The sequence below is a fragment of the Rousettus aegyptiacus genome, unplaced genomic scaffold, assembly GCF_014176215.1.
Source record: "Rousettus aegyptiacus isolate mRouAeg1 unplaced genomic scaffold, mRouAeg1.p scaffold_m13_p_3, whole genome shotgun sequence".
NCBI lineage: Eukaryota > Metazoa > Chordata > Mammalia > Chiroptera > Pteropodidae > Rousettus > Rousettus aegyptiacus.
This window is the reverse complement of record NW_023416306.1, coordinates 170316111-170341700: the sequence shown is the minus strand read 5'-3', so window position 1 is coordinate 170341700 and position 25590 is coordinate 170316111. Positions and strand designations below refer to the sequence as shown.

The 25590-nt window shown below is 47.6% G+C and overlaps 2 protein-coding genes across 5 annotated transcripts in view; one reads left to right on the top strand and one right to left on the bottom strand.

Moving 5' to 3' along the window:
* Positions 1–158: 158 nt before the first annotated feature.
* On the bottom strand, positions 159–21789 carry CCNK (cyclin K). Of its 3 annotated transcripts, XM_036218362.1 has the most exons (13): positions 21679–21788; positions 21408–21528; positions 13762–14406; positions 13421–13670; positions 12864–12945; positions 11334–11465; positions 9596–9701; positions 9045–9102; positions 8167–8336; positions 7583–7851; positions 6908–6941; positions 4127–4198; positions 159–1494 (listed from the first exon to the last, which is right to left on the bottom strand). In XM_036218362.1, exons 4-13 carry the CDS (start codon positions 13615–13617, stop codon positions 869–871), a joined length of 1746 nt encoding a protein of 581 aa, XP_036074255.1. In that variant the 5' UTR covers positions 13618–13670; positions 13762–14406; positions 21408–21528; positions 21679–21788; the 3' UTR covers positions 159–868. The 3 variants fall into 3 exon arrangements, with proteins under 3 accessions (XP_036074255.1, XP_036074256.1, XP_016015893.2); XM_036218363.1 differs by lacking the exon at positions 13762–14406 and having other exon boundaries at positions 7598–7851; positions 21679–21789; XM_016160407.2 differs by lacking the exon at positions 13762–14406 and having other exon boundaries at positions 21679–21787.
* Positions 21790–21944: 155 nt separating this feature from the next.
* SETD3 (SET domain containing 3, actin histidine methyltransferase) overlaps positions 21945–25590 on the top strand; it is a 60767-nt gene continuing 57121 nt past the window's right edge. The window contains exon 1 of one of the 2 annotated variants that reach the window (XM_036218364.1): positions 21945–22114. The gene's annotated coding sequence lies outside the window, so the exon portion shown is untranslated. The remainder of the gene's footprint in view (positions 22115–25590) is intronic. The other variant, XM_036218365.1, reaches the window with a different exon arrangement.

Genomic DNA, 25590 nt, shown 5'->3' with positions numbered 1-25590 from the left:
AGGGCACGGGAGGCCGGCCCCACGGGCGCTGCCCGGAGGGCTCTCCTTGGCCCACCCCCCTCCTCGCCCCCACAGGGTCCTGAGCCAGATCTGCTTCCAGACCCCACACCCAGAGGCCTTAGACCACGAGCCCCACCTTTGGCCAGCAGGAACAAAGGTTTCAGAGCTGACTTTATTTGGATAACTGACAGGAGTCTTGTTTGTAACCAAGGTGGAATTCACAGTTTGTTACAGTCACACTTAAAAAATATCTCTCTATACAGAAATCTGCACATCGATGTAAACAGACATTACTTTCCAAGTATATTTTCCCCCTTCTCCCTGGAGGAAAGAAAAAAAAGCCACCCAACCAGGTAACCCCTTCAAAATAACTTTAATACAAAGAATGTAAATATCTAAATCAAAAAAGTGGTTCTTGGGACCTACTGGGTGTCGTGGGAGAGAACATCACAGGATGGAAACGAGGACAACAGCCCGACCGCAGACGGAACTGGAGGACTTAAAATCGAGTATCCAGGAAAAATAGGCACTGATTTCCAGAAGGAAATTCACTCCTTACTGAGCTATTTAGTGAGCCAATATGGCTGGTGAGCATTTTCAGGAGCGGTCACCAGCGCAGGCCTCCGCCAGCACCGGCCGACCGCGAGCACAGCGAGCGGCAGCCCGCACTGCCGAGCCCGCACTGGAAGCCGCTGTCCCCGTTCCTCGGGTGTGGGGGGCCACCCCGATTTCACGGCCCGGTCCGTTTCTTCCCTTACTGCCACGTCTAACGTCATACAAGGTACCCTGCTGCTTACCCACTTTAACTACTCTCCAAGGGGATTAGAAAAACTTTCTTAAAAAAAAGGGGAAAAAAAACAGCATCAGGTTATCTCATCCAGGCCGCCCGCCCCAGACTCCCAACTGGAGGCATGCCGGGTGGGGGGATGGGTGGGGGCACGGGTGGCTGTCCTCCAGGCGGCACGGATGGAGGCGGGTAGCTAGCAGGTGGCAGGCCCAGGCCTGGGGGAGGGTGAGGCGGGACGGCGTGAGTAGGGGGCAGGCGTGGGGGTGGGGGTGGGAAGTTGGGGTTGTAGGTGGGTGGAGGTGGAGGGTAGCCGGGAGTGGGGGGCGGGATGGCGGGCGGCGGGAAGGAGGCCGGGGGAGGGGGCACCGGCGGCGGGGGTGGGTTGGGGGGGTAGACGTGGGGGTGGTAGGGCAGGTGGGCCGGCGGGCCGTAGGCCGGGGGCAGCGTGCTGTAGGAGGGGCCGTCCGTCTTCATCATGGACTGCAGGCTCTGGTAGCCCTCTCCGGACATGTAGGAGCTGCTGGTGGACATCCCCGTTATGTAGCTCGAGGGCGGTGGTGGCGGCGGCCGGTGTGGCAGCGGCGGTGGCTGGTGCACGGGGGCCGGGTGGGCCGGAGGGGGAATCTGGACCTTGGGGAGTTCACTGGCATCCACAGGGCCTGGTGGCTCGGCCTCGCCCAAGGCAGCTGAGAGGGGAGGCTTCCGGTCTGCAGGGGAGGGACAGGTCAGGGCCCAGTCTGGGCTAGTGGCAGGGGGCGGCCCGCCAACTGCCTCGGGGCCAGAGCTCCACAGCGGTTCGGCCGCCCTCCACGCGCCCCGCTCCACGCGCCCGGCCACGTCACAGCGCTGCTGGGCTGCTGCCGCTTGCGCAGGCCACACTCCCAGAGGGGCAGGGAGCAGCTGTCGTCACCTCTGTGGCGATCGAGCACGGCCTGCGCCTGCATCTTGATGCCCTCAGCTCATTCCCTACCAGTCACCAGGCCTCCCCGCCACCTCCAGCTGCCCGGGTCTCCCTCGCTCCCTCGGCCCTGACCGCACCGGCCCAGGCAGTCACGGCCACACACGGAGCCCCCTCCTCCCGGGACAGACGCGCGCGGACCCCCTCCTTTCTGCGTGTCTCCGCCTCTGGAGGCCGGGCCAGGGCACACTACTGTCTACAGCACTGGCACTCAGCACAAAGCGTAAGTCAAATGAACGAAGTGGCATTAAACAAAAACAAAAACGGGCAAGTTGCTGACAGAGGCAACAGAGTCACAAACCGGCAGCTGTGGTTCTGTGCCACGAAGAGAAGCCGGGGCAGACCCCAGACCCCGGTGTGCGCTCGGAGAGCAGCGCCGTCAGGGTGGGCGGGCGTGAGCGCGGGCCTCGGGCGGGGGCGGGCCGCACCGAGTGTCACGTGTTCCGGAGAGCCACCTGCGCCTGCTCCCCCGGGCTTCGCAGCCACAGCCCTCACGCTCCCTGTCTTCCAGAGCCGCCCCTCGCATGACTCCCCCTCCTCATTCACGGCAGGTGCCTGGGAAATGACACCCGACCACCTCGCCAGGGCGGCCAAACACTGAGGTGGGCCTTTTCCCAAGGTGGCTCAGAAGTCAAAGGCAAACCACAAGAGCAAGATTTCTAGCTCCAGAGAACATGGAAAAGGAGACGCCGAAGCCACGAGGACGGTTCCCGGTCCCCTGGCAGCTTCCTTGGCGTGCTCCCGGAAGGCCGCACGGTCCTCACTGTGTGGACACAGAGAGCACTGTGCCCAGGGCCGCACTGGGCAACGGCGAGGCCCGGGCACTGGCACCAGCCACAAGGCCACCGCGCTCCATCCACACGGCGCTGTGGTGCTGTCGCAGTGCGTGAGAGCAGAATGTCACATCAGTGAGGACATCTTTCAGCAACAGACGTGCCCCTGGGGCCGCATGTGCTAAGCAGTGCCATCAGGTCAGACGTGCCTGTGGAGACCAGTGTGGCTCCAGGGAGGGCCAGGGGCCCTGCGGCTCTAGAAACTGACTGCGGCACACGAAGGAAGAGCTCAAACCTGTGCAGAAAGGCAGCTCGAATCCTCCACGTGTCACTCCATGGCACCTGAGTCCACAAACGTGCTCCTCCGCCTTTAACCAATCACCTCTGGAAGCGTGCAGCTCTGCCACCGCACGTCAGCCGCGCACGCGCCCTGCCCTGTGACTTCGCCGGGGACAGAGGCGCGTTCTCAGCACTCGTGCGCCCTCTCTTCATGCTCACTGCTGACACCGACTGCCACAGCCACCCTGGGAACACCCCCCGTGACTTCACGTCCCTTCCGGCCTCTCGTGCCGCATGAGATCTGGGCTCCGCTCCCTTCCTGAGTCTTCCTTCTCCACCCCACGCACATCCACAAAACAGCGATGGGGTCGCGGGAGTGACCCACTGCCCCCTCCGCCCGACTCCATTTTTAGAGGCACCATGGCCGCCAGGCTCCGCTCCCTCCCCCACTGCGGCCCTCTAGCGGCGTGGCTGGCTTGTGGGTCCCAGGCCAGCTGCCTGTGGGGGCTCCCCGCGTGGGGCTGCCCCGTCCTCCGCACCTGCCAGGAGTGGGATTCGTCCCAAAGTGGAAAATGACCGTCTGCTCTCCCGAGACGTAGGAACTGACGTGACCAAGTGCGAACAGAGACGCAAGCAGCAGCGCGTCTGCTTTGGGCACACAGCTCCGGGAGCCCGAGGTCACGCACAGCCACCGCCCGGCACGCGGTGCGGCCGCTGAGAGGACCCGCGCCGACAGGGGTCCAGGGAAGTCTCTGGAATATCGCCCTTCAGAGAACACACAACTTCCTGCCTTTTCTAGTTGAATTCTTCATCTTCCAGAATGTAGCCGCAGGTGAAGAACACCTGACAGCTTTTGTCCTCTATGTTCAGTGACGCCCAGGCAGCCTCCCCGTTAGTTCACTGTGCACCTGTTGAGGACTTTTTACTTTTAAATTTACTCTCCACGTGGCCCGGTGAACAACTGCTTATTTTTCAAAGTGGACCGAGAGGATCTCCTGCCGACAGGAGGCGGGCGCGCACTCCCGCGCAGGCCTCGGCTTGCCTCGAACTGATCCTAAGCTCACCTTTCCTGGGAAGTTCAACATTTGTGGATGTGGGAGTCGAATATTCAGATATACTGAGAATTTACGACACCCTCAAAATACGTGGTTTGTGAGAACCAGTTTTCGAACGATCCTTGGTCACTAACACCTTTTAAATCTCGGCTACAAAGTCTCCCTTCTACACACAGCGTTCCCCAGGACCTCCCGGGTCTGCCCTTCGGAAAGGCAGGGAGAGGAGGTAGGAGAGAGGAGGTGGCGGTCCCGGCGGGTTCCAGCAGACACTTACCTGGCGGTGGGTGGGCTGGAGGCAATGGAGGGTGAGTGGTCTCAATTTTGGGGATCTTAGGTGGTGGTGGGTCTGCAAAGAGAAGGTAGATTAAAAAGGCACTCAGACCTCTTTATGTGAATAAACATGTCACAGAGGAAAAAATGTAACGTTTAGGACTCTTGGGGAAAAAGAGACGTGACCTGGGCCTTAAGGAGCATGAGGGAGGCCTCAGCCAAGCTGTCATGTGCTAATCCTTTTAAAAGAATAAAAGGAATGAAGCAAATACCCCGTCCTCCCACCCTGCCTCCAAAAACAAAACTGACCCTCGGCTTCTTACATCGGCCCCTTTCCGACACGCACCCCAATTTCCTTGCCGATTGGTAAGATAAACCCTTCCAGTGACCTGAGTGCAGCGGAGAACCACCTCAGTGACCCAGTGTGACCTATCAGGAGTCCCCATGCCACACAGAGCAAGGCCCCGAGTGTCCTCAGGAGCAACCTCTTCCTTTTAGTTCTCACTGAGGCACATTTCCAGTTTGTTCTCTGTCTCACAAACCCTGACTCCCAGTGGCACGTCAGAAGCAGCACGTTAACTGCGCCAGGAGAGCGGAGGAGGTGTGCAGGCCGACCCTAAAGCAAGTAGCCAGGGCCACTCAGGCAGAGGACACAGCCCGGCCTTCGAGGTCGAGCGGCTGCACGTGACCTCTGTCCACAGTGACAACGCTAAGTTGCCCAGAGAGGCTACACCAAGTCCAACATCTTCTGTTTCCAAAGGCAGAGAGTGAGCACACGTGCTCAAAAAACCTCCATCTTTTTGTTTCAATGTTTTAGCCCTTTCTTCCCCAAACTCACTTCATTCTTGCTGGTACACCAGTCTGATTCTGCTCTGGTGCTGCTGACCACTTTTTGGGTTTTCTCTGCCTCAAGTAGGCTGGATTCAAGGTCTGGGGACGGCTCTCTCTTTATCATCTTCCTCAGAGACCAAATCCCTTCTCACCGGGTGGATGAACTATGAATCTATTTCCCTAACTTCTTTCTCCTCCAAAACCGGGGGCCTGATGTTCGGGACCCATCTCTAGACCCAGCAGCCGGCAGCTCACAGGCAACTTTCCCCTCCATCTCTTGTAACTGCCGTCACTCTCGCCTCAGGCACCTCCCCCGCACCCCCTGCCCACAGCCAGCCAAGCTACGGGGATCTAACGGTGCTATCCAATGGAAATATACCAATAACCGCACACGCAATTTTAAATTTTCTAGTAGCCACATCAAAAAAAGGTAAATATTTTACTTAACCTGATACGTAAAAAAATTCGACCATTTCAATGTGTAATCTGTAAAATTCACTACTAAGGTTCTTTACATTCTTTTTTCCTACTAACTCCTGGAAGTCTGGAGTGTATTCTGCACTGAGGACACAGGGCCACCTGCGTGGGCCACACTCTGGGTGCCCAGCAGCCCCTGTGGCTAGTGGCCCACACTGCAGCCCGAGACCCTGCCTCCGGGCTGTGCCTGACCCCGGCTCCTGGCCCAGGGCTGACACTGACTCCGCCCTCCCAGGCCTCGCTCCCACGCGGCAAGCGTCTCCCCATCCCCAGCCCTGTGTTGTCCCTGCTGCCGGGCGGCCCTCACATGGACGCGGCCCAGGCCGCGCCCCTGCCCAACGCCATCCCGCAGCACCACTGCCTGCGCCAAGACCCATTCCTCCAGATCGACGCCGTCGTCGGCTTCCGCCGACACACACTCTGTCCTCTTCAAAGCGACTCCCTCTCAATCCTTCACGTTCCAGTGAGGCTGCTCCCCATTGCCTCCCAATGCCTTGGCTTGCCCACCTCCTTCCACCTGAAGGCCCCTCGCCCTCAGCGCCCGTCCCCCTCCACTGGCCGCTCCGGCTTCTCTCACAGACGCTGCACATCAGCTCAGCGGGACTGCACATCACGCAGCAAAGGCCGCCGCACACTCTTTTGTGCTCACACTTACTGTGCGCTCACTCAGAACTAAAAAAATTTACCTCTGCTGAACACATCAGTCCTGAAAAAAATGTGCTTTACTGTAACCTGAAGATCTCAACAACAGTTGGACAAACAATTCACTGATCCTACCCTGGAACTAAGCAATGGAAACAGACGAGTAAACAGCGTGTGCCTTCAGGGAGGTCGGTCCAGCTGGGCCAGCTGGGCTGACAGAGACGAAACGCTTCCTGCTTTCTCTTCTGTATCTTTCAGATTCTGCTTATTCTTTCCGTTTGTTTCCAACTTCGGGCTCTACTCCACATCTAGATCTGGATCCACATGTAAGGGACCCTGAGAGGGGCCTGGCTGGCAGAGGCAGCCGGGCCGGGCCGGGGTGCGTGGTGGCGCTCCGGGCACCGCCGCCGGCCAGCGCGCCCGCCCTCCCCCCACGGCACTCTGCTGCCTCCTGTGCAGCTACGGGGACCCCAGGGCCCTGACTCTCTGACTGTGCTGCCTTTAGCTGATCTCTGAAAAACTAATGCTGCTGGGACAGCTCGCCTACGTTCATAATTACGTTTTTATACATGTCACTGAGCACACTGTTAATTGCCACTAATGTCTTCTGATACCTTTGGTCAGAATATAATCTAAAAATATACATCAGGAGATAAACAGAAGACAGTACACTTTTTCTGGCAGGCAGGGCCAAGTTTTTGATGGATGCTAAGGTTAAATTTTAAGGACAATCTCAACCTGAAAGGCAACAATGCTGACCACGAATTTAAAGTTTTGACAGGTAAAACAAACAAACAAACAAAAAACCCAAACCCACATTAGAACAGGAAATTACCTGCTGTTTTGTTCTCTTCTTTGGGAGAAACCACCTGTTACAAAAGAAGACACAACTGTTAACCAAGACGCAGGCGGCAGTGAGGAAAGACTGACGGTCCAGGCACCAGCAGAACCACAAGGACAGAGGCGGCTGCGGACCAAACCTAACGCTGGCTCGAACGGGCAGGGCCACCCTGGCACGTTCGGAGCACTATTTCTGCTTTTTTCCTCTTCCCCTTTTCCAAATCAGACAGAAATACGAACATTTCTCAAGAGTGAGTTCCAAGTGACAATAGGTCCTAGGCCCTAAATCTGATGAGTGCTGCTTGCTGATGTTACCCTGGTGAGACAAGTTACAAATACCTAGTGTCACTTAAAGAACGGGACACTACAGAGCCAGAGGGAGCTGGAGACGCCTATTCCAGCAGGGCACAGACGTGGCTACGCTGCCCCGGCAGGTTTCAGGTCCTGTCGGGGACGGCAAAGGCAGCAGCGGCTAGAGGAGGAGGACGGAGCCGTCCTGGCTCCTGGAGCCACCTCTCCGACCACGTCGGTTTGCAGGCTTCCTACGGGCAAGATCGAGTGAGTCACCCTCTGCATTCGGTGTTCTGTGTGATCCCTTAAAATGGGAGCATGCAGGCTGGGTGCTGCTACCAGGACAGCCGCCGTGCCCCAGGCCACTCTGGCCACTCACCGCGGCCCGTTTCACCTGGCGGGGAGGACTGGGCTGCGGGGATGGTTTCTTGGGCTGCTGCGCTGGTGGCGGCGGTGGCTGCGCTGGCTGCTGTGAGTCCTTCTGCGGGGCCTGGGGCGGTTCGGAGCCTTGAGATGGCTGTGGCTGTGGCACTTGTGGCACTTGTGGTGTGGGGTGGAGAGACGGGGGCTGCTGCAGCTGATGAGGCGTGTGATGAGGCATCTGTTGTTTTCCTTGTGAGTAAAGATCCAGGATTTGGTGGCAGATGTCTAAATGATAGGCAACAACTACATTTACCATAAATTGATAATTTTGAATAAAATTTTACCTAGGGAAAAAAAACATCAGCCCACTTCTCTTGGAGCTGTGATTCCCTGATACGGACCAATATGCAGGAATCATATTTGTAATTCACCCAGCTCCGCTGTGCACAGCACTGGTGGGCATTTTCAGGTCACCCAAACTGGACAGCGTGAGCACGTTAGCGAATTCAATTGATGACGCTTCTGAAGAACAGGGTGCGTAAGCCTATCTGGGAAACGCTGTTCTCGGGACACACGGTTCGCCCGCGCGGAGCTCAGTACCTTCCAAAACATCCACAGGGACATCCTGCACGAACTGCTCCCACCATCTCCGATACATAGGTTTAGAGGTCCATTCTTGTATTTCGAATTTGCATAAACGTCCCGCAAGATACATCACTGCCACTGCTATGATCTCTGGTTCCCACTGCAGTGACAAGGTTGTGCAGAGACTAGTTCAAAGAGAAAAAGAGGTGACTTGACTTAAATGAGCCCACATTTATGATTAACCCAATGCATGGAAATCAGATGCCATATCTAAATGCCAATTTGCTTATTCTTCTCTAAACATGATTAAAGTTATTATGAATAAGAGCAAGTTTTCAGTCTTCTAAAGGTATCAAAATACATTAATTTAACCATAGTTACTAATTTGTCTGTTCCTTAAAGAATCAGAAGAATTCCGGCAGATTAAAAAACTGCCACATCTCGAAGGCCAATGAAAATGGTTCATATTCTCCAAACCACGGAAACGCTAGTCCCTGAACCGTCTCTAATGATGACAGCCCCACTGTTCTCTGAGCGGAACCCTTGTGGGTCCCTGGGCTCTAGAACCTCACGGCTCTGAAATGGGGACAGGGGGTAGAAGTAAACGGGCTCTAAATATTTATCTGTCAAAGTTCTCTGGTGTATTGTTTTGGGCTTATGTTTCAAGCTGGTGATAAGGCTTCAGCATCCTGCACCATAATGATGTGGCAGGGAGGTCCCTCTGCTGGGAGCAGATGACCTGGCCTTCAGCCCCAGCTCTGCCATTAACTGGCTCTTCAAGCTGCGGCAAGTCGGTTTCCTCGATAGAAAATAAGGGGCTTAGATAAAATGACACATACAGTCCCTGCCTATTCTAAAATATTATAATTAAATCAACATTTGAGCACACGTACCTGTCATTTACAAATGTCCATGCCATTTGAACCAACTTTTGAATTTTGTTTTTATCACCTAGACATGGGGAGGAAGAGGTAAATTAATAGTAACAGGGGGAGAAAAAAGCAGCACTGGAAGCAACGAGTATGTATTTAAAGGCCGGGGCGCCCTGAGCACCATTCCAGTACTCAGCAAAGCGCTGCGGCCCGGGAAAGAGGATAAACGAGGGGCTCTAGACCCAGCTCTCCTCTTCCCACGTGACCTCCGCTGAGCCACCATTGATGGGAAACCTGGCTCGAAGGCTGATTCTATTAGGCTATTCAAAAAGCTCTGACTCATTTTCCTGCCCACATCACTGGGCAACTGGAGGACAGAATCTGTTTACACACAAAGAAGCAGCGTCGACAGCCACCATATTGACCTATCCGAGCGAGCCACGGCTGGGCACTAAACTCACGCGTGAAACTCTCTAATTCCCTCTTTCGAGAGGCGTAATTCAGTGTCATCAAACTATTACAAAGACTTGACTTCACAATGACAAAGGTCTTTTAATAACTTTTCTTCTTACCTTTGAGTTGTTTTGCGTATTTGAGTAGGAATTGGTATGGATGTTCTACCTGTAAATCAAACTTTATGGTCTGTAGTAAGATTCTCTCCAGAACCATGACTTCTTCCTAAAAATAGAACAACAAACAGGACAGTAATTTCAATCACAGGTCTGCAACAGCATTAAAACGTAAGCTTTCCTATTTATTCTCTTCGAGTTATAGTTTAACAACCATTTTCATTCCTTTTCTCCTCTCTCCCACTCATGCTTTTAGCATGCTCGAGACAATGATAAATTCTGAAAATAACTGAAAGTAAGAAGACAACACAATCAGAGCTAATTAAAAAAAAAAAAAAGACTGGAAACAAAATAAAACATTCTTAGAAATGTTCTTGCTTTCAAGCGCACAGGTCACCCTTTACAAAACGGACTCCACTTTGTAGGTAATGTCAGTGAACTGGCATTTCTTTCCAGACCTCCATTGAAAAACTGCAATCCTTTAGGAATTTACACTGAACACTTAAGCAAGAGATTACGACAGTGACAGCTTCACGCGTTGCCAGTTGAAAACATGTATTGGAGTGTATGTGCGTGAATAAGGTCACGTCACTTGTTTAAATCTTTCATCTAAAATAAGCTGACCCAACGTCATTTACGAGATCATCATTTCGCTTTTGTTAAACTGAATCCTAAACTACCTGTGCAAACACACAACACGAAATCTTTTTTGTCCATTGATTTGCAGTCTACTTCTGTACCAGAAGCAAACAGGTTTAATTAACATCTGGAAGGGACAGTTCAATTTTAGCTCCTTTTTCAAGAAGTTTCTGATTTTTGCATGTTCCCCTTGAAATTCTAGTATTATTTTACTATCATTCTAGAAAAAGTGAAAGCTACTAATGTTCTGACTGGGACCCACTGAATTTACAGGACAATTTAGGGAAACAAACATTTTTAACTGTGCTGAATCGTCTCATCCAAAGTTTGTAAAATATAATGAAGACACCCTATGTGAGAAGAACAATTAGAGAGAATTGCTTGTTTGCATTAGAGAAAAAAGGGCTTTGCATTGTAGAGGACAGAAAACTCATCATTAACAGCTTCATGAACCCATCAACTCTGGGAAGAGAAGACAACACAGGTAACAGGCCTTCATTCTGAAGCACAGCCTGCTTCACCGAACAGAGAAGATCCCATTGCTGTTTAGTATTCCAAACAGCATGGCAGGACGAAGGTTTTTCTACCCTGGTTTCCAGAGCATTCCCTCAGAAAAGCTTTTTAAAAGTCTGACAAAAATCCTGCTAAGACTGCCTCCCTGTCCTCTTTGTCACCACCTATTTCCCAGAAACTTCAACAAATCTGCTAAATTTAGAAACGGCCTTCTACCAAGTGAGCCAATGGTGTCCAGGCGCTCAGTGTTACAAAACAGCCCAAGGCCTGGCCTCCCTTTGTGTTTCAAATCCCCAGTTAATGGGGTAATTACAGGTCTGAGCACAAGCTTCATTCCTCAGGGAACTTTCCCTAGGCCCCAAACTACCTGCCTGGGGGACTTATCTAGGTTCCCAAGCTGAATGTCCTCACTGCATACTTTTAAACAGCTGCTCATAATCAAACAGTTCTATGAATATTTGATGAAAATCTATCCCATTACTCAACCTTAAAATCCATGAGAGCAAAGGCCATGTCTGTTTTGTCAACAAAGGCCCTCTAAGTGCCACCATGGGAATCAAGATTTAAAGGCAGAAGTTATGATTCTTACCTTTGGGTCATCTCCAAACTGGCCAAATTGTACATCATTTAATAAACTACGAGCTGTTTTGATGATATCTTTACATTTTTTGGGCGTTTCTTCTACTTTCCCAGCCAGAAAGAGACAACAAGCTCCTGTTACCTAAAAGGGAGACAGAAGTTACCAAAGCTCACACAGAACACAAATGAGGGCCTCAGGCCTTCATGACGAACTGCCCCCCCCCGCCCACCTCTTTCTTACGAATACTGACACTCTGAAAGCTTGAAGGAAATGTCACATATACAAACCCAACCCCCACCCCAATATGGCTTCATAAATTTAATTTTCTGAAGAACATGTCATCTAAACAAAGAAGATGCCAGAAAAGTCACAGAAACAGATTTTCTTTTTACATTGCAATCTTAAAGATAATGACTCTCTAAACAGCTAACTTTGCTACAGAAAAAGCACAAGTAAATGTTTGTCTGTCTGGTGGAATCCATCTCTATGTCAACACCCACACTTTCTTCCCTCTCTGGAGCTGCCCGGACCCTCGTCCACTTCCTACATCACTGAGGTCTTCTCACCGCCTTATCTTCAACTTCTCTTTGCCCGCCCTACTCTCTGGCATGTCCCTCTGTCCACAGAATCCTAATCACATTAGATATCAGACACCGTACCAGGGGTACAACACTGGTTCTGACGTGGTCTCCTTCCTCCAGAACCTGTGTACAAAACTAAGTACAATCTTAACAAAAGGAAGAACTCCCAACAGATTAACTTCCTGTTAAATCTAATTTTATCATCTTCTTTATGAAACCCTTCAGTTTACCCACTGAATTCAAATGCCTAGTCTGGCATTCAAGGCTCAAGCTGGTCTGATCTGGTCTACCTTTCCATCCAGGGCCGCACCATTCCCCTCCTGCCGAACCGATCTCCTGTCTAGGCTCCACCTGCATCTGTCATGCTACTTCCTGCTGGACTAACGCTCTGTCCATCTCAGCACGTCTGAGCCCTGCTTACACTTGCTGCCGGCATCTCCTGCCTGGCATGTTCCCTGATCCCTCCACAATGTGATTAACCTCTCTTCCTTGAATGCTCTTATGGCCTCGCTCTCTACCACGTTTTGTATGTGTCATGCCATCTACTCTGGACTGAAGCGAATGAGGCAGGCTCCCTGCCTTAACATCTCACAGGAGACACAGTGCATGTTTAAGGAGTAACTGAAGAATAAGTGATGTGGCCTGAAGAATTTCTCTTTTATCTTGGTTGGGTCTCAGTGATAAGCCCAACTTTATCCCAGGGAGGGTAATAAGGAAGCAAACTTTCACACAAAGTGCGATACGACTGTGGCCCATGTCAGCCAAATTAAAGATCTGAATATGGTTACTGGGAAAAAAGTTCAAACTTGATTTTCTTTACATATGGTATGTAGTATGTAAAAATAAGTACTTTCTGGAAATATAAAAATATAAAAAATATTTTTAAAAAATCAGCCCAAGAAACTGTGTGGAAATAACAACATGTGATAGAGAATTACATGAAGATGCAAATACTCACATATCTGGGGAACTGCTTGAAGGAGTGAAACATGTAGAAGCGATGAAAGTAAATTATCCCAGTTGCCAGGGTATCATAGTGCCTGTTGTTCTGGTTAAGGATTTTAGATAAGAGTTTTTTACCAGTTACGGTCTTCGTTAAATGTGGAAAAACAATATAGACAGATGAACACAACGGAATCAGTGGTAAACACTGTCAGTGGCAAGGCGGGCGGATGGGACTCTCAGGGTGTCAGAATTCTGGTTTAAGACTTCGCCAAGTCCAGTTTCCGTGCTGACAGGGTAGGGTTTCAACCACGTAGGAACGTGCCCGCTGTCACCACTGGGGGCTGCTTGCCTCTTGATGGCCACTTGCTCAGCGTCTAAGTCTATATGTTTAAATGATAAACATGAAATAGAAAACCCCTGAAGAGCCAAGCAAGTTAGAAATAACATTTAAGTAGCAAAGATATTTAAGAGCCGTTTAGTACAGAGATAGTACTGTATATTTTGTCTACGGCATCTAATTTAATTCTTGGTGGTAGGGGGAGGCTTTCTACAACAGATTCCAAAGGATACAGTCCCAAACGTGTGCCCACATCAAAGATGAATCGGGCTCCCTCTCGGCGGTACCGGGCCTCAGTGGCTGGATCAAGTCCTTCTAGCTGGGAGGGTGTGTGAGCCAAGTCTTTCTTATCCCAGTACCAACATGGTTTTGTGTGGTCCAGGTTTGCTGAGGTTACTGAAGGGCTTGAATTTTCTTTATTCTCCTTCATTTATTGAAGTAGACGTGTTCCTTCCAAAAGACTCTCTGAAAATGTTAAGAATCCTAAGGCGAAGAGAAGCAGCGAAGTTGGAAAGAGACACTCCACATGAAGCAATGCCAATCTTTATAATCAATCTATAATTATAGATCGTACCTAATTTCCTACAGAAATGACACTGTTGACTGGCAGTTAGAAGCCCAGATTCACCTCTAAAGCCAATTTAGCACATCCATATTGTTCTAGGCATTTTATACAAGAGACTTGAGCATTCATGGATTTTGGTATCCACGGGAAGTCCTGGAACCAATCAATGCGGACACCGAGGAACGTCTATGCTGTAAGTGACCCACAGTGTAACAACCCCCAAATTTCGTGGTAGTTTGAAAGGAAGAGCACTTCTGCCTCGTTCTCCTTTCTGCTCTTCTTCATGAGACCCAGCTCCTGCAGGCTAGTCAAGACTCCATTCTTCAGTAAAACCCAGGCCTGTCCCAAACCCCTAAAAAGATTTATGCTCCACAATTATCCATTTCTTCCAACCAGCACCTAATCGAATTTTCCTTCTTTTAGTTTATACAATTTCACTTAGGTACTTTCATTTAGAAAAGCCACTTGACTGGATGAATTCACATCTGTACAAGTCACTGAATTGAGCAATACAGATCAGGTGTGGGGCGTGATCTGGCAGAGTGGGTGGAGGGAGGTGGTCGACAACGGAGGGAAGAAGTCGCTTTATATTTTTCTTGCCTTCTCATCCTCTTCTTTTTCATTTAGAATAACAAAGTTCTCTAAAAGCTCCATCTTGAGAAAACAAAAAAATGACTTTCATCTAGAGGTCACTGTAATATGTAAATTGTTTGCAAATTAGATCAGAGAATAGAAAATTGCAAAGAGGGCTGCAAAAAGGTTCTAAAAGAGGTGCTCGAACCAGGTTAGTCTGAGAAGAGAGAAAGCAGCAGCTTGGTGGCCAGGCTCTGGGCCAGGGCCCGTGGTCAATCTGGGAGCCTAACTTTGGGAAAGGTGACCCGACAGGCTGAGTGCGCTCCTCCTCCCTGTACCTGGGATGGGAGCTCTGAAGAGAATCAGAGCTTTCCTTTAACACGGGGGTCCCCAACCCCTGAGCTGCGGACCAGTACCACATGGCCTGTTAGGAACCGGGCCCACAGCAGGAGGTGAGTGGGGGGTGGGTGAAGCTTCATCTGTTTGCAGCCGCTCCCCAGCGCTGGCGTCACCCCCTCAATTCTACCTCATAGGAGCACCAGTCCCAGGTGTCAAAAAGGTTGGGGACCGCTGCTTTAACAGGAAGAAGTACCTGGAGAATCGTGATCTTCTTGAACTAATTTACACTTTTGTATGTGATTGAATTGGGCTATGGTTGGGAATGGGGAGACCCTTAACTAAAGCCTCAGCAAATATGAAGCATTCATAGTAAGATGTCACACTGAGATATCATCTCTCACCCATCAAATTGGAACAAAATCCAACAGGTTCTAGGAGAGGCAGGTGATCTCAGACTGCTAAGTGGGAGTGTAAACTGCAACGACTCACAGAGGAGAATTTGGCAACATCTAACAAAATTACGTACATACTCGCTCTTGCTTTAGCAATCTCGCTTCTAGGAATCTACTCTGAAAATACCATCACAAGTATGAAGCAACATATGAACAAGATTATTCACCAAAGTGTCATTTCAAATAGCAAAAACTGTAAACAACTCCAACAGGGCACTGGCTGAATAACACTGGGCACATTAACACAATGGTGCACCATGCAGCTATGAAAAGATGGCAAAAATCTTAAAGTAATAAAAATAATGGCTACCAATGTGGAACAGGGAAGAACAGGACAGAAAGGACAGAAATAAGAACAAGACTACTTTCTTTGAGTATATATTTTTACATAGCTTTAGCTTTAAAAAAAAAAACCCTTATTTTAAAATAATTATAAGATGAAATAATCAGTTTTGAAATAAATCAGTTGAATTTTCTGTGTTAAAAAAAAATTATAGATTTACAGAAAATTGTAAAGGTAGTACAGAAAATTTCTGTATACCCTCCACCCAGCTTCTCCTATGGTAATGACTTACATAACCATGGTATATTTATCAAAACTAAGAAATTAATTTTTGTACATTATTTAATAACCTACAGCCTTGACTCGAATTTTGAGTTTTCTTAAAAACTTCTACTTTAAGAACCTAACGGTTCCCACGTATAGTGCTTATTTGCAGAAATATTTGCTGAGCATTTACTACGAGCCAGGCCTTAATGACATAGCGGGGAACAAGAGAGGTGCAGTCTCTGGCCCACCGGAGAGGTCTAGTGGCAGAGACAAAGAGAAACACACAGGTTAATATTTGTCAGAAAGTGCCGGATGCCATGAAAAACAGTGAAGCACGGAAAAGGGGGAAAGAGATGATGATGCAGGGCTGTTTAGAGAGCTGCAGAAGGCAGACCGGTTGGAGACTACAGTACCGGTTCAAGTAATGCCTCATGAAGACCTGCCCAATGCGGGAAAAAGCGGACATCAGCAACTGACTGAGAGGCAAAGAATGGCAAGAGATAAATTCAAGTTTGCTTGACTGACAGGGAGGGGTGACATCAAAAAGGAAAATGTGGAAAAGAGCTGGTTTTGATCGGGGGAGGAAAAGGAGAATTTGGCTCTATAAACATCAGGTTTGAAGAACTGAGTGTGGAAACATCCATCACACAGATAAATAGCTCTGCTGAAATCTGGAAAGAACATATCTACTAGGGATTCACCTATGTGGAATTGACAACTAAAGTCATGGTGACAGATGGAGCGATGGAGAGTCAAAAAAGGGATCTGGCGACAGAACTCTAAACTGAGGAAGCAGGAAGAATCACCAAAGGAGAGAAAGGAAAGGCATGGCCAGAGGCAGGGGAATTTGCATCCTTAATTGTGCAAGAAACCAAGAGATATCGACTTAAAGACGGAGGTCATGTCTTGGTCAACAGTGACAAACCCATAAATAAGTTAAGTAAGTAAGTACGTACGTAAATGACAAGGAATTAAGAAAAGGTTACCAGAATTGATAATTAGCTATTAGAGACTAAAAATTGGTTGTAGTGATGGTTGCACAACTCTGAATACACTAAAAACCACCTACTTGCACACTTTAAATAGGTGATTTATACGGTTTGTGAATTATAGCTCAATAAAGCAGATATATACACCTATGTAAGCAGAGCACCTTTTAAACATGCAGAGGGAAGACTGCGAGCGGTATGAACAGGCTATGAATAGGTTGTTCTTGTTTTTTTCAGCATAAAAGAGAACGAAGGATGTGTGATGCAGAAGGGAATGAGCCACCAGAAGAGGCTGAATGAGCCACTGAGGGGTGAACTGGTCAAGGAATAATAAAAAGCACAGTACAAAACTTAACCTTAGAAAGGAAGCTCTTTCTCTATGACAGAAGGGACAGAAAAGTTGGGGAAGCTATTTGAAAAATCATTTAAGGGGGAGGAAGTAAATTACAAAACGGTATCTCCATTTTCTCTGGGAAATAGAATGCCAAGACATCCGCTGAGAGGAAAGGGGCAGAGTGGAGAAAAGGGTTAGGAATAACCCAGCAGGGATGAAATATGACGGGAAAGAATCTCAGTCCACAAGCGGACAAATAAGCCTGTTTTACCTTGCTGTCATTGACCAAACCCTGTCTAACAATCTAGTGTAGATGCCTTTAGAGTATGGGGCAAAATAAACAATACATGAAATGCAGTGAAAATAAATGTGCATAAACAGAACAGAAACAGTCCTCTAAATCATTCATCACCCTTAAAAAGTTCTCACCTCAGTTCTATAATCTGGTCCCTATTACTCTTTAATTATTTTTTCACAAGACCCTAAAAAGTCATAAATTTTCTCATTAGTAGTTTATGATTGTTATGAAAATGACTGCGAGATTTATGAGCTCCACAAAGTAAAAATCTCTCCATAAACAAAGGGCACATTAAGGCATTTTAGCAACATCTTTCAGTAATGTGCTTTAGATATACCATTTTACATGATGAAAGATTAAATTCATTTTTCAACATTTATAATTATGAATACTTACAAGTTGGAAACAATAGTAAAGGTCACTACTCAACTTTTTTTTCACACCATACAGAAATTCCCTCTAAACAATATTGGGTCATTCACTAACCTTCATTAAGATGACCTTACTAGTGTACGAAGAAGCCTATAGCATTGCTGAGTATCAATAACTGTTGTTCCCATTGATTCTTCTATTAATTTTATATTGATTTCTATCTGTTCTATTCATCTATTATCTGTTCTGTTCATCCACAGAATAATGAATGAATGAACTCTACCTTTCAACAACTCTAGCTCTCACTTAGCTCCTTGAAAACAACCTCTCCCTTGTCTGCTGATGGCTTTTCAAATATGTGAAGACAATTTTTACATTCCCTTCTATTCTCCAAGGCTGTAAACAAACATCCCATTTCCATAACACGGTTTTTCGTGTTTCAAGATCCTTCCTAAATATTAGCAATCAAAATGGAAAACAATAGTCTTTATTTGATCTGCACAGTACATCGGGGAAAGGAGACTGGGAATATGCAGAAACATGTCCACTGTGTGCCCACGGAGTTGCAGCAGGCCTGCAAGCTATATTTTCTTATCCTCACAAGTTATCACTGAGAAAATGGAGCGAAAGAGATGAGAAGCGACTTGGCTAATTCACACAGCTAGTAAATGGCAGAGTCACAATCTGCCACTAGACTAAGGTAGTACTGCCTTCCCTCAATCTGGACACTACTTTGCTTCTATGGAACATTACATCTTAGAACCATTTTTGTCAAGTTACGTCTTCCTCATCTCAAACATGGGCAACTGGGTTTTTGTAAACTTAATCGTTCCTGGTAAACTTACGTCTTGTTAGTTTGGGCCTATTATTTCAGCCTTTAAGATCTCCTTGAATCCTGAGTGTCATCTAGCATGCTAGCTATCACTACAGGTTTTGTATGCATTTATTAATTTAAGAAGCATGCCTCTTATATTAAAGTTGGTAATAAAAAAGTGCTAATCAGGGTAAGAGCCCTGTAGCCAATCTCTATATCTCTCTCCTCATTTAGGCTGTCATCATTCATTAACCAACATTTCGGTTTTGGTAATTCAAGTGGATACAAATCCATCTAATTAGACTTTATCCAGTGTACATCTATCTGTATCTACTAGGATAGGAAGAAAGATTATGTTCAGTACCCTAAGGAAACCTAAATGAACTCATCCTCCATCCACCATCAATCCAGTACATTTACAACAAAAGGAAACATGGTTTTAAACCGAAACTCTGCTGGTTTGAGGGGATCAGCTCTCCTTTCCCAAATATTCACAAACTCTCTTTTTGTTTTCCCAACAAGATTCTAAAATAGATTATTAACAAGCTCTAGCACCCAAGAGCCATCTATTTGCTCTGCAAAAACTGAGACATTGACCAGACTCCAGTGTTCTATCATTAACTGTGCTTTTAGGATTCCTCAGAAGCTTTGAACAATGATTTTACAATTTTATCTGCATATTCTCTAACATATAATTTATCTGAGCCTAAATATACAAGTGAGATTTAATCCAATTAGATATGCTTTACAATCTCTCTAATTACCCTGAAGGTAATTCTTCTTGATTTATTTGTCCTTACCCAGTTTTGGAGAAAACAAACAGAAAACGTTTTTCTTCCTTCTAGACCCTCAGTGAACTCACTGCTTTCAGACATAACCTCCTGAAATAAACTACATAACCTCCTGAAATGCTACTTAAGGATGGGAATATGTTTAGAGAAATGCATCCTTAGATGATTCCATTCTTGTGAACATCACAGTGCACTTACACAAACCTAAGTGGTATAGCCTACTGTACCTAGGCTACAAGACTGTACTGCATGCAGCAACTGTACAAAACACAGTAGCAGTAAATCACATCCTAGTAAATTAAGCACAAGGGAAAAGATGTAATCAAGAGATGGGGTGAAATGGAGACAATAATGCAAACAGGAGAAACAGTAGACACGAAATGTATGAGGCTACCGCTGGCATAACAGGTTTACTGTTTTACAGCAAATTTTTTCTTTAGTATAAAGACTACACTCTAGAATTACAAAAGGTATAGTAAATACATAAACCAGTAATAGGCATTTACCATTACCAAGTATTCTATACTACACATAATTATATTTGCTATATTTTTACATGACTGGCATCACAAGTTTGTTTACAGCAGCATCACCACAAACCCATGAGTAATGCCTTGTGCTACATAACATTAGGACAGCTACCACACCATGAGCAATTGGAATTCTCTGACTTCGAGCAATAGGAATTTTTTGGCTTCACTATCATCTTACGGGACCACCTTCGTATATGTGGTCCGTCCTTGACTGAAACATGGTCATGGGGTGCATGACTGTAGCTCATTTTGTAGGCCAAAACTACCAACTTTTTTCTTTGACATTTAATTTTTAGAAATGGTATTTAAAATTTAAGGCTCTCCTTAACAATTAGACCGTTTCTTTATTCCTTGTTAAGTGCAAATTATGTTTTCAAAATGAAACAAATGCTAAAAATGTTTTAGGCACGAATCAACCAATATGTTTGAAAAATGCATATAATAAAAATAATACAAAAGAAAATAAAACCCCCAAATTAGACACCTATAGTAGTCACACTGAACAAAACCCCCACAAGCCTGGATAATTATTACATTTATAGTCAAGATCATATAACAAACAAGTATCCTAGGTACCCAATTTTAACCAAAATGTCTATGAATACTACTACTAGTCGTCCATCCATTCTTCATTCAGCAATATAGAAAGCTGACCGTAAGTCACACAGTATTCTAGGTGCTGGGGATACGAAAAGTTCCTAGTGGAGCATTCATTCTAGCAACAACATTCGTAAGCTCTTAATGAATGCCTACAACTGCAAGAGCGATTTCGACCGAGGTACACAAACATTACCAAAGTCCCCTTAAAAACATAAAAAGCCACCCTCAACTAACTGCTCTCAGAAGTCGTTCCTAACGTCAGAAGATTTAGCGAAAGCTCCATTTAACTGGCCATCCAAATTCAGGAAGCGTTACCGACCATGCTTTGTGACGGTAATAGTGTTAAGAGCTTTTAGAGAACCTCTAGACTAACGCCCCAACTTTTGAAAGAACGATTCCTTTAACAAAATACCAAACCAATCGAGAAGAGAGTTGGTAAGAACGAAGTCTCGGGCAAGAACGAATCTAATCGCGGAAGTACCTTTTCCTTAATATGCCTACTTCCTTATTCCTCATGCCTTTTCCTCAAACCTAGTCCCACCCCTGTTACATGGTTCTTGAGGCTCCAAAGTCGCAGTACCCCAGACGTGGAACAATACCCAAAGTCCCAGACCTAACTACGGTTTGGACCGGGATGATGTGAAGTAATTGGGACGATGTGTAGTCGGCGGTTGTGCGGTTAAGAATGTGCATGCGCGTGTTAAGACCCCTGCCCCTTCTCACCTGCTAGAAAGTTCCCCGAACCCTAGACGTCCCTCTCTGCGAGGGCTACCAACTCTTGGGTCCACGCTGACCTCCCTGCACTGCTCCTCCGCCTCAAACCCTCCTGAAGCCCGTCCCGCAACCCCGCCATCGCCCGCTAACTTCGATAAGCACTGGGGGTAGCGGAGGAAGGTGGACTCCAGGAAGAGAGCCTCCGCCAGCGGATGGAGGCGGTTGGCCATATCCTACTCCGACCTCCAGGTACGCGGGAGGTGGGCGGCGCTGCCCGCGCTCTGTGGGTCACTCACCCCTCGCCTCAGGCAAGCCCCTTAGCGACGTCTCTCCTTGCCGACTGCAGCCATTTTGGACGTTGGATGTCGGGGCACACGTCATCACGCTGCGTCGGCGTCAGAAAACACGCGACGGCACCTGCCAACCAATCAGAAGAAAGTAGAGCTCCTAAAGGAGGAAAGAGCGGCCAGTCTCCTTCCGGCCTCTCCCGCAGGAGGAGGAGCCTGCCAGAGGGTCCCTCCCATCGGTCCCGCCCCCGGAGCGAAGAAAATTCGGGAGCAACCGAACCTGCTAACGGAACTTGGACTCGAGAGGCGGGGCCCAGGGAGCCCGTCCTCCAATCAGTGCCCGGGCGTGGCGCACACCCGCCAATTGTAGCCTTGGAGCTGCAGGGGGCCGAGCCGGCAGCTCCGGCCCGGGGAGCCGGCAGGCCCAATGGCTGGGGAGGAGCCGAAGGAGAACGGTAGGGGGGTCGCGGGGCGGGGCTGCGCCATGCGTCTGAGCCGCGCGCCAATGGGCGGCGGCGGCGGCAGTCCAGGGGCGGGGCCCGGGGACGGGAGGAGCCGGGTTGGGCCGCGGCGGCGGGGCCGTCTCAGGCCGCCGTCCCGCCCCTCCCGTCCGGCCGCCGCCGCCGCTGCTACCGCCTGGGGCTTGGTTGAGGCGGACGGTGGGTCTGGGCTGGAGTGTGGTGCCGCTGCCGCTGCGCAGAGGGGTAAGCAGGCAGGTGAGTGCCGGCGGCGGCCCCTCCGCGAGCGCGGCCCGCGGGGCAGACTCGCGCCGTTGTCCCCGAACGCTGCGACGTCGACCCCCGCCCCGGCCGCCGTCCCTCGGCCGAGATAGGCACGCGCCACCCCGGCCGCTGCGGGCCAGGGGTGTGAGCGGCGGTGTGCGCCCTGGGGCCCGGAGAAGAGGGCTGGGTGCTGGAGGCTCGGGGAGATCGGGGAGCACCACTTGGCCTTTGACCTCCGGCCCTGCCGGGGTGAGGGCGCGCTCATTGCTGCCCCGCGTCCCCTCCCGGCGTCCTGCGCTCGGGTCCCCGCTTCCGAGGTGGCAGCAGGTGCAGGGAGCGCCCGGCCCCTCGTCGTCCGCCGGGTCGGGCCCGGTCCCCTTTCCCTGGCGCTCGTCGGCTCGGCTCTGCATGCGGCCGGCTCGCGCTCTCGCTTCCTTCCTTCTTCCCGTCGTCACCCTGCAGCTTGTGCGAAGGTTGTGTGGCTTTTATTTTACTCTTTCTCCGAATCTCATGTGCCCGCCGGGGTGCCTGGTGTCTAGCCTCTGCTTCTCTTACTTTCCAGTTATAAAAACAGTCGTTGAAAATAGGTCATTTTTCTTCCCACGCGCCCTGGCCACCTTCCACACACTCTGTGCCCTACTAGGGAGAAGAATTCAGTGCTTTGGAGTTTGTCATTCCGACATTAAACTCTTCCTCCTCGTGGCTCCAGCCTGGCGACGCAGCTCTGCCTCTCCGGTTGCCACTCCCGGGAAAAGGAGCCGATTAGGGTCGGGTGCCACTTGCTGCGGGGCGGGGGAAGGGGGGGCTCACCCCCGCTGTGTTTTGACACATTTAGGATCACTTGAAGGATATTATTTTGCTTTTCCAAATGAAGATGGCAGTTTCAAAAGCAAAAATACTTTTAAAGTATGTTTACAGGTTAATTTCTTAAGAACCTCCAAAGAATTAACCTTTTAGCAATGGGCTTGACTGTAGCTTGGTCGTAGTGGTGCTTATACAGCTATATCTATATATACCTTTGTCAGACTGGGACCTGGACACTGAAAGTGTGAATTTTATCGAATGTAAACGATACCTCTCCCTCCCCCATTTTTCTTCTCAAAAGTGACCCCACTGGTATTTCAAAACTGTACTAACCAGTAATAATCTTGGAGAGATTTTACTTACTATTTTAAGTGAGTGCATTTAACTCAAGAATATAGCAAAATAAAAGCAGCTTTCCTCTCCACGGTTAATGCTTGGCAAGACCTGCTTGAGCATGGATTGTGTCTGTACAGGCTACCATGCATGCAGTCCTGCCTTACCAAATTAGTCCCGGGGGCTGCTGTGATTGATATTTTGGTAAAGTTCCAACAGTTTAAGGAGTTTTTCTCTGGCCCAAGAAAGTAGTTTGCAAAGCCGAGTTCTCAAACGGCTACAGAACGACCTCTTTATTGGGACCCCAGACAAGCTTGGTTTTTAGCCCTCTGCTACCCTTTCCTTTCCACTCTCCTTTCTCTCTGGTATTCAAAATTGTAAGTTAATATCTGAACTGAAACTCCAGTCTAAACAAGTAAAATGGTTGCTGCTTCTCATCTCTTCTCCAGCATGCTAACTAACATCTTTCAGTGCTTTTTTTTCCTGGAATAGGAATGATGTTGGACTTGAGGATTAAAACATTTTGCCTCCGTGGGATGTGGAAATGAAAGTTTTTGTTCATTTCTGTCAATAGGAGTGCATTAAGATGGTCAATAAGGAAGGAACACTAATTGAGCTTCTCTTTCTTGTGAATATTGAGACCACATTTTAAATGATAATTAAACCTTTGCTCTAGAGGCCGCTGGAAAATGAGAAAACTGTGAAGGTCATTGGCAAATTTTTTCCATTCTAGAGTTAAGCTGTTTTTGTTTTGAAAGCTCTGATAACCAGTCACAACAGCCTTCTTAAAGCTTGATGCTCTCATATCTAGAAGTGACAGCTACAGGAAACCATCAGTATTGGCATGATAGAGTCTTGCTTACAGTAAATATTTAGTAGATAATCATTGAGTTAAGTGAAAACCAGGTAGATAGTTTTGCGCTGTGGGAAATTTTAATGAAAATATGGGTAAAAATCTTATCTCCCAGCTCAGGGTTACTCTATATTTTTTTACTAGATGCCAGTTTAGTTTGAAGCTCTCCAAGTATCTTAAAATGTTTGAATTACATACTCTCCTTTTTTCTTATCACTAATCTGAAGTAGCTTTTAGAAATGTAACTAATAATAGTGTGTCTTTTTTTGTGTAGTTTGATGATAATCTTTCACTGGGAGGGTTTTTATCTTTAGAAACTGGTTTGTCTTTCCCTGGCTGCTGTGTACCGTGCTTCTGCTGGGGGTGGGGTGGAAGTTTCAAGTGTTTACTCTCCTTCTACCTAAATTCTGGGAGTGGAACCTAGATTTTGTCAATTCCCCCTCCCCCTGCAAAGGAATAGCAATCATTTATTACTATGGCATTAAACATTTTTAATGGAAGAGTGAATATATCTTGTGTTATTTTAGAAGTTGCTTATGACCAGTTATTTGTTTTCTCAGTTAGCTAGCCTTCTGTTTGGGCCGATATTTTGATTTGCTGTGCATCCTTTTTCTCTTGCTGTGGTCATAAAAGTGTATATTTTGGATATCCGTTTGTTCTAAATCACTTTTAGCCAGTTACAAGTATTAGACTAAGGATTCCTTGCTTTAAAAATTTTCTAGATTTTTTTTCGTATTTACAGGTGTATCGTGCTTGGCAAAATGGACTTCTGTACATGGATTTCCTTATTGTCTCATTTTCCTATTTGTAAAATTGGAGATGTTAAATATTTTCATCTGCAAATATAATTATGTGTGTATTCGCAAAGTAAAAATAACTAACAATATTAATACACAAAATATATTTTCTATTACAAAGCAGCCAAGACTTTTATTTTTAACTTACTACTCTTAGGGGGAAAAAAGCTTAAATAGCACAATTGACAGGTTAGAAGTTCTGCTTTTTGTTGTTTAATTCACCCAGTAACTCAAGCCAGAGATTAGCTGTGCAGACTCCATTTCCAGGTGGGTCATTTCCTCCACATTTTGGAACTAAACAGGTCATAAAACAAGAGATACAAACACAGGTATTGACAAATTTTCAACTAAAATAAATTTGAATGGAAGAATGATTCCAAATGATTATAAAACTTAAACACCAAAGTTAAGACTTTGAAATTCTCTCTCTCAAGTACTTTCCAAGTAGAAGTTAATAATAATCGAGATAAGTCCAAATACTCTTGGCTGACAATGAAAAACAAGTCCAACTCTGAAGTTCAGATTTTGAGAGGGATATGAGTGATACTGTTTACCAAGTCAAAGTAAAATTTTAATCTTTCACATGCCCAGGCTCAGTCATGGGGGTACAGAGGGAGGGCAGGAGAGGGTAGAGGGCCAAAGCAAGAAGAAATGCTTTCATTGTTTTTTAGAAGGATTAAATA

Excerpts from the sequence above, each read along its gene's own strand:
- CCNK (XM_036218362.1), bottom strand. The coding sequence starts at position 13,617 with ATGAAGGAGAATAAAGAAAATTCAAGCCCTTCAGTAACCTCAGCAAAC. Across the intron at positions 12,946-13,420 it reads GTGGGCACACGTTTGGGACT|GCACTATGATACCCTGGCAA; the intron begins GTATCCTTTGGA and ends CCAGAACAACAG. Across the intron at positions 1,495-4,126 it reads TCCAGCCCACCCACCGCCAG|ACCGGAAGCCTCCCCTCTCA; the intron begins GTAAGTGTCTGC and ends CCTCCCCTGCAG.